A 10,615-nucleotide genomic window follows, 5' to 3' on the forward strand; every position below is an offset into this window, starting at 1 on the left:
TGAAGCGGAGTACATAGCTGCTTCGGAAGCAGCAAATGAAGGAGTCCGGATGAAGGAGTTCATATTCGATCTAGGTGTCATACCTAGTGCATCGGGTCCAATGAAAATATTTTGTGACAATACTGGTGCAATTGGCTTAGCAAAGGAATCCAGATTTCACAAAAGAACCAAGCACATCAGGAGACGCTTCAACTCCATCCGGGATCAAGTCCAGGTGGGAGACATAGAGATTTGCAAGATACATACGGATCTGAATGTTGCAGACCCGTTGACTAAGCCTTTTCCATGAGCAAAACATGATCAGCACCAAGGCTCCATGGGTGTTAGAATCATTACTGTGTAATCTAGATTATTGACTCTAGTGCAAGTGGGAGACTGAAGGAAATATGCCCTAGAGGCAATAATAAAGTTATTATTTATTTCCTTATATCATGATAATTGTTTATTATTCATGCTAAAATTGTATTAACCGGAAACATGATACATGTGTGAATACATAGACAAACAAAGTGTCACTAGTATGCCTCTACTAGACTAGCTCGTTAATCAAAGATGGTTATGTTTCGTAGCCATAGACATGAGTTGTCATTTGATTAACGTGATCACATCATTAGGAGAACGATGTGATTGACTTGACCCATTCCGTTAGCTTAGCACTTGATCATTTAGTTTGTTGCTATTGCTTTCTACATGACTTATACATGTACCTATGACTATGAGATTATGTAACTCCCGTTTACCGGAGGAACACTGTGTGCTACCAAACGTCACAATGTAACTGGGTGATTATAAAGGTGCTCTACAGGTGTCACCAAAGGTACTTCTTGAGTTGGCGTATTTCGAGATTAGGATTTGTCACTCCGATTGTCGGAGAGGTATCTCTGGGCCCACTCGGTAATACACATCACTTAAGCCTTGCAAGCATTGCAACTAATGAGTTAGTTGTGGGATGATATATTACGGAATGAGTAAAGAGACTTGCCGGTAACGAGATTGAAATAGGTATTGAGATACCGACGATCGAATCTCGGGCAAGTAACATACCGATGACAAAAGGAACACCGTATGTTGTTATGCGGTTTGGCCGATAAAGATCTTCGTAGAATATGTAGGAGCCAATATGAGCATCCAGGTTCTGCTATTGGTTATTGACCGAAGACGTGTCTCGGTCATGTCTACATAGTTCTCGAACCCGTAGGGTCCGCACGCTTAAAGTTCGATGACGGTTATATTATGAGTTTTTGTGTTTTGATGTACCGAAGGTAGTTCGGATTCCCGGATGTGATCACGGACCTAACGAGGAGTCTCGAAATGGTCGAGACATGAAGATTGATATATTGGACGACTATATTCGGACATCAGAATGGTTCCGGGGGTTATCAGATATATACCGGAGTACCGGGGGTTACCGGAACCCCCCAGGGGTTATTGTGCCTCATGGGCCCAAAAGTAGTGGAAGAGGAGAGGCAGCAGGAGGTGGCGCATGGCCCCCCTTGCCCCAATCCGAATTGGGAAAGGGAAGGGGGCGGCGGCCCCCTTCTCCTTCCTTCTCTCCACCTCCTCCTTCCCCTTCTCCTAGTTGGAATAGGAAAGGGGGGCAAAACCTACTTGGAGTAGGATTGCCCCCCTTGGGCGCGCCTCCTCCCCTTGGCCGGCCCCTCCTCCTCCCCCCTTTATATACGGAGGAGGGGGGCACCCCATAGACACACCAATTGATCTCTTAGATCTTTTAGCCGTGCGCGGTGCCCCCTCCACCATAATCCACCTCGGTCATATCGTAGCGGTGCTTAGGCAAAGCCCTGCGTCGGTAGAACATCATCACCGTCACCACGCCGTCGTGCTGACGGAACTCTTCCTCCAAGCTCGGCTAGATCAGAGTTTGAGGGACGTCATCGAGTTGAACATGTGCAGAACTCGGAGGTGTCGTGCGTTTGGTGTTTGATCGGTCGGATCATGAAGACGTACGACTACATCAACCGCGTTGTGCTAACGCTTCCGCTTTCGGTCTACGAGGGTACGTGGACACACTCTCCCCTCTCGTTGCTATGCATCACCATGATCTTACGTGTGCATAGAATTTTTTTCAAATTACTACGTTCCCCAACAAACGGATGGGTCTTGTCCGTCATATCATTCTCCTAATGATGTGATCCCGTTATCAAATGACAACACATGTCCATGGTTAGGAAACCTTAATCATCTTTGATCAACGAGCTAGTCTAGTAGAGGCTCACTGGGGACACGGTATTTGTCGATGTATTCACACATGTATTTAAGTTTCTGATCAATACAATTCTAGCACGAATAATAAACCTTTATCATGAAGAAGGAAATATAAAATAACAACTCTATTATTGCCTCTAGGGCATATTTCCTTCAGGTATGTGCCTCCTAGATCAGCTTGGCGTGCTTGTGGGTTTCAAATGCAAACGAACTAAGAAGTTTGTGATGTCTTGGAGATCATCTACTTTGTGAAGATCTACCGAGCGAGGCTTGACCTTGGTGTTGGGAAACATAGTAGAAAATAAAAATATTCACCCTACGATCTACCAGGAACACTATGAAGATACAATAACATTTTGGATCTGATCGTTACTGACTCCAAGTTGCAGCGGAAGAAGATGAGTCGGTGTACATCGTACTTGAAGTCCCTCAAACCGTAGATGAACGATCCCTTGAACCGCCCACAAATAGTCCCTCGAACGAAAGACCGAAAGCACAACCTCTCCACAGATTGCAAGCGTACAGTCTTCATGATCCGACAATGCTTCGCCGTCCAGAGCTAATCGTCGCCGGAGAATTAGAGGAAGGATATTAGAATCACACTGGGCTTCAAATTATGAGGATTAGAAGATCTAGATCCAGCTCTAATTGGTTCAACTAGAACTAAAACTACACAACTGGAGGAGGCTCCAAAAACTTGTGTATCAAAAGTACCCCAAACCTCTAGTATATATAGGTTGAGGGAGAGGAGTGGTGCCTCAAGGGGGGGGGGGGGAGGACCCCCCCTTCCGCCGGCCATGAGGAGGGGGAGTCCCCCTTCAATTCGGCCTCCCCCTTATTTCCCAAGTGGGAAGGGGGCGCCACGTCCTATTGGGCCCCAGTGGCCCAATATGCTTTCCACCACTTGGCCTTTTAAGGCACGTTGATATTAAATGAAATATAAAAGCCTCCTAAATTTTATTAGAGCCTTTTAATATTAATTTAACAAAAGGCACGTTGATATTAAATGAAATATAAAAGCCTCTTAAATTTTATTAGAGCCTTTTAATATTAATTTAACATCACCGGAAACATTTTCCACCAATACATTATTTATCGGTAATACCTAGTATTGCCCGATAAACTCCCGAAACCCTTCCGACCCGAAACACTTCCGGTTCCTCTCAAAACTATTTCTATATTAATGAAAGTATTTCATAAATATTTTCTCATTACTCCAGTCCTACTAACACTCGGCAGATCGTGATTACCTTAAGCTGGTGACCCTGTAGGTTCGGTAAAACATATACATGAACAAAACCCTTGTCGTTCAATGACCGATAGCGGAACCATGGATGTCCATATCGATCCCTATGAGTACATGAATGACATTAGACTAAACCTTTGGTTATCATGTGCTATTACCTTTGCTTCACGATACTTTACAAAACCTGAGGTGAGATATCTCAGTATCCTCTTAAGTCATACACATGCTCATTATACAGTTCTCCTCATTAGCGATTTGCTGCTTTCTCATTAACATATTTCGACACACCTGTGTCTGGTCAGACGACGATGGAAGCCGTCACACCGAGAGGGCCATAAGAATATCTCTCCATCGTCGTCGGAGCAAATCCCACCCATGAGCTATATGGTTCCTTGTCAAACTTTTTGATGAACATGTAAGTTGTCGTTATGATCACCGTGTCGCAGATGACGTTTGAGCAACCCCGAAGTTCATCGTACGATAAGAAGTGACTATGATACTCTCATGGCCTAAGGAACTAATTCACACATTAACACTCCGTGTTATAACAACTGACTTCTGATGATGATTGTATCTCAAAATATAACAAACAAGTCTTGGGTCGATTCAACATAACCGTTCTACTAACGTAATATTCTCAAAGTTGTTTTAGGACTATCTTACAATTTGGCTACGTACTTTATGGCTAATATACTTATAAACATGTAAAAATATGAAATATTGGGGTACCTAACAAAGTTCCATCGAAACGCATGATAAGTTGCGCCATTTGTACTCTGTGTAGGATAAAAGATTGTCAATGTTTTCTTTATAAAATTTACTTTTAGCATGTTCCACTCCCATAAGTTGTTCTTATACTCACTCCGTCCCACAACATAAGTTGTTTAGCTCGCAAAAACGTCTTATATTATGGGACGGAAGGAGTATTTGTTAAAACTTCGGACCACAAGTAATAAGCTCCGGTAAAGGTTCAAGCAATTAACGTGAGAATAGAGCTGCTTAGTACGACACTTGCAAGCTGCCCGTCCAACCATTTACACAAACTAGTAGTATAACGCACACTAAAGGCAGATGGTTCAAAAGCACCCTTGGCTTGCCTGTACATCAAAAGCTTTCCTGCAGGCACGCTCTTCAGGATCCAAAACACCAAGACAGTGATTTGGACTACTGAACATGGCACAGCTGCACCTGTTACAGCTCCCAGTAGTATCTGGGATCATCCATGGAGTAGGTTGGCACAGGCGAGTCAGGGGACGAGGGGAGCGAGTAGTCATCCCAGTAGTTCTCGCCGTAGTCATCGTTGTCCATCGCTGCCTCGTTGTGGAGATCCTGAGTCTCTATTTCATAGAGATTAGGCATCTCGATCACTTCACCTTCGTCCTCCTCGATGGTATCAAGTTCTGGGCAATGAGCGTGAGGCCACGCTCCTGGCAGACGGACATGCTTGATATTGACACAGCGAGCTTTGAGTTCAGCGTCAACTAGGAGGTGGCCGCATTCTCTAAGGTCGAGGAACTCGAGGTGGGGGCAGCCTTCAAGGATGGCGTACACCCCTTTTTTAGTCAGGCCGTAGCCTGCCATCTGCAGGAGCCGCAGCTCGTGCAAGCTCTCTGCTATGGCGAAGGCCTCCTCATTGTGTCTCGTCTCCCAGGCTTCATAAGGCTCCTCCTCTTCCTCTTCCTCCTCGTCGTTTTGCCGCTGTTCCATCCTGATCTCACGCTCTATTGAATCTGAATCGTACCATGGCAAACAGACTCTTAGACGCTTCAGCGCTGGGCAGGCTGCACCAATCCCCTTGAAAAAGTCCCATGTCAGCTTCTGACCAGAGTACTCTATCTCTTCTAGCATTGGACATTTAGCTGCAAGCTTAATTACTACGTCCTCATCATCCCAAAAGTAATAGGCGCCGATGAGCCAATGCTCTTCAATGAGTTGCATCTGCAGAGACAAGTACGAAAGTAGACACACATGAACCGAGTAAAATCAGACAAGTACAGTAAGACTACATAACAAGTTTAAACAGTACATATATTTTCTCCTTAAAGGAAGACTTCAAGATGCTCAGGGGGGTTCATAGTCGACCTTGGGGGGTTCATAGCCAACCTTGTTGGGGGCCTGCCCTAGTCACTAGTTGCTTTTCTCAAAAGACTCCTACTAATTAGCATTACTTTTTCATCTCCTCTTATAGTGAGACACTAAGTAGCTTGTAGTGATAGCTACGTAAATACAATCTAACTTTGTACCCCTGATCCTTGATTAATATAACAAGAAGACTGTAGGAAACTCTCCTACAATCATTCACAATTCAAAACAAACAAATATCAAATGAGTTTCACAATTGGCAATAAGTAACCTGTCGTAAATATCATATAACGATGTACCGTAAATATCTAACAAGAGTCAGTACATCAAGGCAAATTATTTGGCCATAGGCGACCTGTCCTAAATATGTTTCCCTATTTGTTGAGACAAATATAGCCATACAGAAAGCATTCGGCTGTCCTTTGAACCTCATGAAGATAAAACTATTATACATATGTCTCGATAATATATCATAAAAGCTGACATGTTTAGCAAAAAATAAACTATTAGGTGGTTGGTAAATACTGCAAACAGTGTGTCAGCACTACAGATTGATAGGTTTCAGAGTGTGACACATACAGAGTAAGAGACCAAATGCTGAAATTCAAGAATGGGAATTTAGGACACAAATAACAATTACCTGCTTGCAATGTAATTCAGGAGTTCACTACTGACAAACTTCTGAGCCCAGAACGATTCCATCCGTCCATCAGAGCGATCTATAGCCACCTTTGCCATTTGGCACATGATGTTTCCCTCCTTGGAGAAAACCAACTTGTGGCGTGTCATGTCCACGAAACGCCACAGCTCAGGGGACTTGGCTGCCACCAACCATGAGCGGCACACAAGTCCGGCGCCCATCAGTATCTCAATGGTCCCAAGCTTCATGAAGATTGCAGAAAGCGCATCGAGTGGGAGCTCAGACCAATCCCTGAAATCAGATACAGGCAATGGGTTTGGCCCCGCCTCCATTGTGCCAGGGAGGTCCTGAAAAACAAGGTGTATTCACAGACATAACATGGATGCCCAAATTTAGCAAGAGCTTGAAATTTGCACGATGAGACAGCTTTAATACAAGATAGACAACGGTTATGCAATGTAGGAGTGGTTTCTCCATGGTACAAGATAACATAACTTTTACAGAGAAACGAATGGCTGATCAAGTGGTTTAGCCGGAAACAACAATCAGATAATTAGCTGAATACGAAATACCCTTTTTAAAAGTTTTTTTAGGGAGGGTGTAGCGAAGCAAAGCTCGGCTTGTTTAGGGGGCAAGAAAGTTCTGCAGAACAACCACCCAATTTGGTGCCAAAAGCACTCCCTCAAGATGAACTCTTATTTAAGCTTTGCAATCGATGATAAGCCAATCAGACCAAGTTAGCAAATCAATCCACCCTTATCATCTCTGAATCCACCCAATTATGATTTACCCAAACATCCATCAAACCGGTATACGCACCACTCTGTTCTTGTGCGGGTAGGCCTGAAACCCCTGCTTCGCCATCTCGGGCAGCAGGTCGTCGCCGGCCACGGCCTCCCGCTTTGCCCTCTTGCATCTGTCGCTCCTCGCCCTGCAACGCACCGACGCGTCAGCCGCCGAAACCAAAGGGCAAAGGCCGTTCAAGCCAAACAGAGAGCGAAGCGCGGCGGGTGGATGAAAGGGGACGAGCTCCTGGACGGCCTCCTCGTCGATTTCCCCGTTGGGCGGGATGGCCTTCCTCATTGTCAGGACCCGAGTGCCTCTGTCTGAAGATCTGATCGCTGCAAACAGGATTCAGTTAATTCAAACCCGTCCGAACAGGCGGGAAATGTCAGGAGCCACACATCTTCGATCGCACGACCGAGACGTCGTCGTACCGCTTCGCCAGTTATGATGACCCGACGAGCGTCCGATCTTCATCGTGTGGCGGGGACTGCCCTGGAGGTCGCTGTTCCCTTTCTGGCAAAGACCGCAGCGTTTCTCTCCTTTCTGTTTTGCTTTTGCTCTTCTTTTTCCTTCCCTTTGTAAGGCTATAAAGCCAGGAGTTGGGATCGAGGTTAGGTATCTTTTTTGTTAGGGTTTCCCCCTTGCCGCCGCTAGTGTTCCTGGTCGGCTAGAACCTCTGTAACGAGCTAGACTCGCTAATCATTCCTCTGAAATTCAAGCTAAACTCCACTAGTTCAGTCTCTGTTTTACTGAATTCCATGCTTCAGACCACCTGGGTCTGACAAGTGGTAATCAGAGCCAGGTTCATCTCCTTGGCGGCGTAAGATTGGGTGCCGAAGTGGAGTTGGAGGAGCCGTAAAATCCTTCACTTCCCACCGGACAATCTTGGCGGCGGTGTAGCTGACGGCGGCGGTGCAGGCGGTGGCAGGATCTACGGTCAAGGTCGGGTTGCAGCAAGTGCTATGGTAAAATTCCTCCCTTTGCCTGACGATCTCTTGCAGTGAGGTTACTGGCTCCCTGCCAGTTCTAAAAACCCTCTCTGCGTCACTCCATCAAGATGACTGGCCCATCTGATTCGTCCTCCACAAACAACCTGGAGATGCAATCCTTACAACTCGATGTCCAAACACTGCAGAGAAATCGAGAGCAGGACAGACAGGACTTCGAGGACTTCAGGGACCATGTGCAAGACAACTTCCAGTCAATGCAGAAGTCTTTGGGGGGAATTACAGGGCACACTTAACAAATTTATCTCTGGATTTCCAAAACCACGTGAAACCCCACCCATTCCCCAAGATATCCCTCAAGGCAGTGGACAAAATCATACACCACAAGGCCCAGTGCTTCGGCCAGTAGATGGCCTCCAAACCCCTCCTACTGCAGGCTCTGTAACTTTGGTGGATAAGCACACTGGAAAAGAACTTAACTTGGATGGCAGCACCAAAATTCCGTACAGGCACCCCCACTTTGCGGACAACAAACTTCTCCCACCTGATGCCAGAGCAACTACTGCAATTCCTCAAACAGGAAACATGCAACAAATCACTCAGTTAGAACAAGAGCAAGCTGAGGAGCAGGTTCAGCAAATAGCTGGCAGAGGGGGCAATGCACAGAGAGATCAAGTCCAAGACAACAGAAGACCTCTGACTTTGGTGAAACCTGCTAAGTATAACATACCAGAGTTTGATGGCAGTGGAACTGACTCTTGGATCCAAACCATTGAAATGTACTTTGAAGCTGCTAGGACACCACTGGAGCAGAAAACTGAAATTGCTGTCACTTACTTAAAGGGGCCAGCAATAGAGTGGTGGAGAGGAACTGGAATTATTGCCAATACCCTACCCTGGTACAGGTTCTGTAGACTGATTGGAGACGGGTTTTCCGAAACTTCAGTATGTGACAATGTCAAAACTTTTCATGCTCTCAACCAAACTGGGTCTGTTAATGACTATGTGCTCAAGTTTGAACAGTCCATGAACTTACTCAGGAGGGACAACCCTGCACTGCCTGCTGATTATTACAAAGCTAGTTTCATTGCTGGTCTGAGTGACACTATCCAATATTATGTTCAATGTCATGAACCAGCAGACCTACAAAAAGCTATCTGGTTGGCCAGAAGAATGGAACAAGCTCAACCCAGCAAGAAAACACCAGTGGCTTATATTAATCAGCTAGTTAGGAGGCAACTTCAGTTGGACCCAGGAAAGCCACCTCCTAACAACACACCTACTGTCATCCAACAGGCCAGAATGAAAGGAATCTGCTACTAGTGCAAAGAACCATGGTTTCCTGGCCACAAGAAAGTTTGCAAATTGGCAAATCAAATGCAGATACAAGCCTTGCAAGAGACCTGCCCTGAGGATGCAGAACTGGTTTACTACACTGCTGATGATACTGAAGCTCCACCTCCCACTGACTTGGATGACACTCCCTTGCAAATCTCCATGCATGCCCTCATGGGAGTCACTTCCTCCAAGCTGAGTTTCACTGTTACAGTCATGTTGGGAGACAGACCTGCAACTGCCCTCATTGACAGTGGCAGCACTGCAACATTTGTAACTCCTGCACTTGCAAAGCTGGCTCTGTGTGCTCTTACTCCAACTAAGAAAAAGAAAGTGTTAGTTGCCAATGGAGCAACTCTATGGACTGAATTCATTGCCCCCCAGTGCCCTTTTGTGGTGCAAGGAACTGGATTTTCCCATGATTTCCGAGTCCTATAGTTGCAAGGTTATGATGTGATATTGGGAGCTGATCGGATGAAAACTGTTAGTCCTGTCCAGCTAGATTTTGAGAAAATGGAAGTGCAAGTCACACTGAAATCAGGAGAAAAGAAAATCTTCAAGGATGAAAGCTTACTCAGTGAGCCAGTTCAAGAAATGGACAGCATGGAGCACTTATCTGATGACACTATCTGTGGGGCTGTGTTGCTACTAAACAGAATTGCTCTGACAGAACATGAGGACACTATTGTTCCCCCACCTGTCCAAGAACTTCCGGGTCAGTACAAGGATATTTTTGGAACTCCTACTGATTTACCTCCTAAGAGAAATGTTGATCATGCAATTCCTTTTGAACCTGGTGCAAAAGTTATAAACCAAAGGCCATACAGATTACCTTATCACCAAAAGGAAGCTATGGAAAATATCATTAAGGAAATGATTAAAAATAAGGTAATCAGAGATAGTTCAAGTCCTTACTCCTCTCCAGCAATTTTGGTGAAAAAGAAAGATCTATCCTGGAGACTTTGCAATGACTTCAGAAAGGTCAATACTCAGACTATCAAAAACAAATACCCCATCCCTGTTATTGAGGATTTGTTGGATGAATTGCATGGAGCCACTGTTTTCACTAAGCTTGATCTCAGAAGTGGATACCATTAGATCAGAATGAAGGAAGAGGATATTGAGAAAACTGCTTTTAGCACTCACTGTGGGCACTATGAATACTTGGTTATGCCCTTTGGTTTAACCAATGCTCCTGCAACTTTCCAAATGCTCATGAATACTATCTTAGCCAAGTATCTCAGAAAATTTGTACTAGTATTCTTTGATGATATTTTGGTGTTCAGTAAAAATATGAAGGAGCACATAATCCACTTGCAACAAGTATTTGAAACTCTGAAGGAACACCAGCTGTAT

At 45.0% G+C, this 10,615-nt stretch overlaps 1 protein-coding gene across 1 annotated transcript; it reads right to left on the bottom strand.

The window, feature by feature from the left end:
- Positions 1–4,600: 4,600 nt before the first annotated feature.
- Positions 4,601–7,754, bottom strand: LOC119272603 (putative F-box/LRR-repeat protein 23). Its single transcript, XM_037554061.1, has 5 exons — positions 7,409–7,754; positions 7,011–7,312; positions 6,192–6,538; positions 5,706–5,757; positions 4,601–5,407 (listed from the first exon to the last, which is right to left on the bottom strand). Exons 1-5 carry the CDS (start codon positions 7,449–7,451, stop codon positions 4,661–4,663), a joined length of 1,491 nt encoding a protein of 496 aa, XP_037409958.1. The 5' UTR covers positions 7,452–7,754; the 3' UTR covers positions 4,601–4,660.
- Positions 7,755–10,615: the final 2,861 nt, after the last annotated feature.

The sequence above is a fragment of the Triticum dicoccoides genome, chromosome 3A (genome assembly GCF_002162155.2).
Source record: "Triticum dicoccoides isolate Atlit2015 ecotype Zavitan chromosome 3A, WEW_v2.0, whole genome shotgun sequence".
NCBI lineage: Eukaryota > Viridiplantae > Streptophyta > Magnoliopsida > Poales > Poaceae > Triticum > Triticum dicoccoides.

Bases quoted from the DNA above. Each gene is read 5' to 3' on its own strand.
- LOC119272603 (XM_037554061.1), bottom strand. From the start codon at position 7,451: ATGAAGATCGGACGCTCGTCGGGTCATCATAACTGGCGAAGCG. The intron at 6,539-7,010 runs GTGCGTATACCG...CTTGTTTTTCAG, and splicing joins ACCCGCACAAGAACAGAGTG to GACCTCCCTGGCACAATGGA. The intron at 5,758-6,191 runs GTAATTGTTATT...GAATGATTGTAG, and splicing joins CTGAATTACATTGCAAGCAG to GAGAGTTTCCTACAGTCTTC.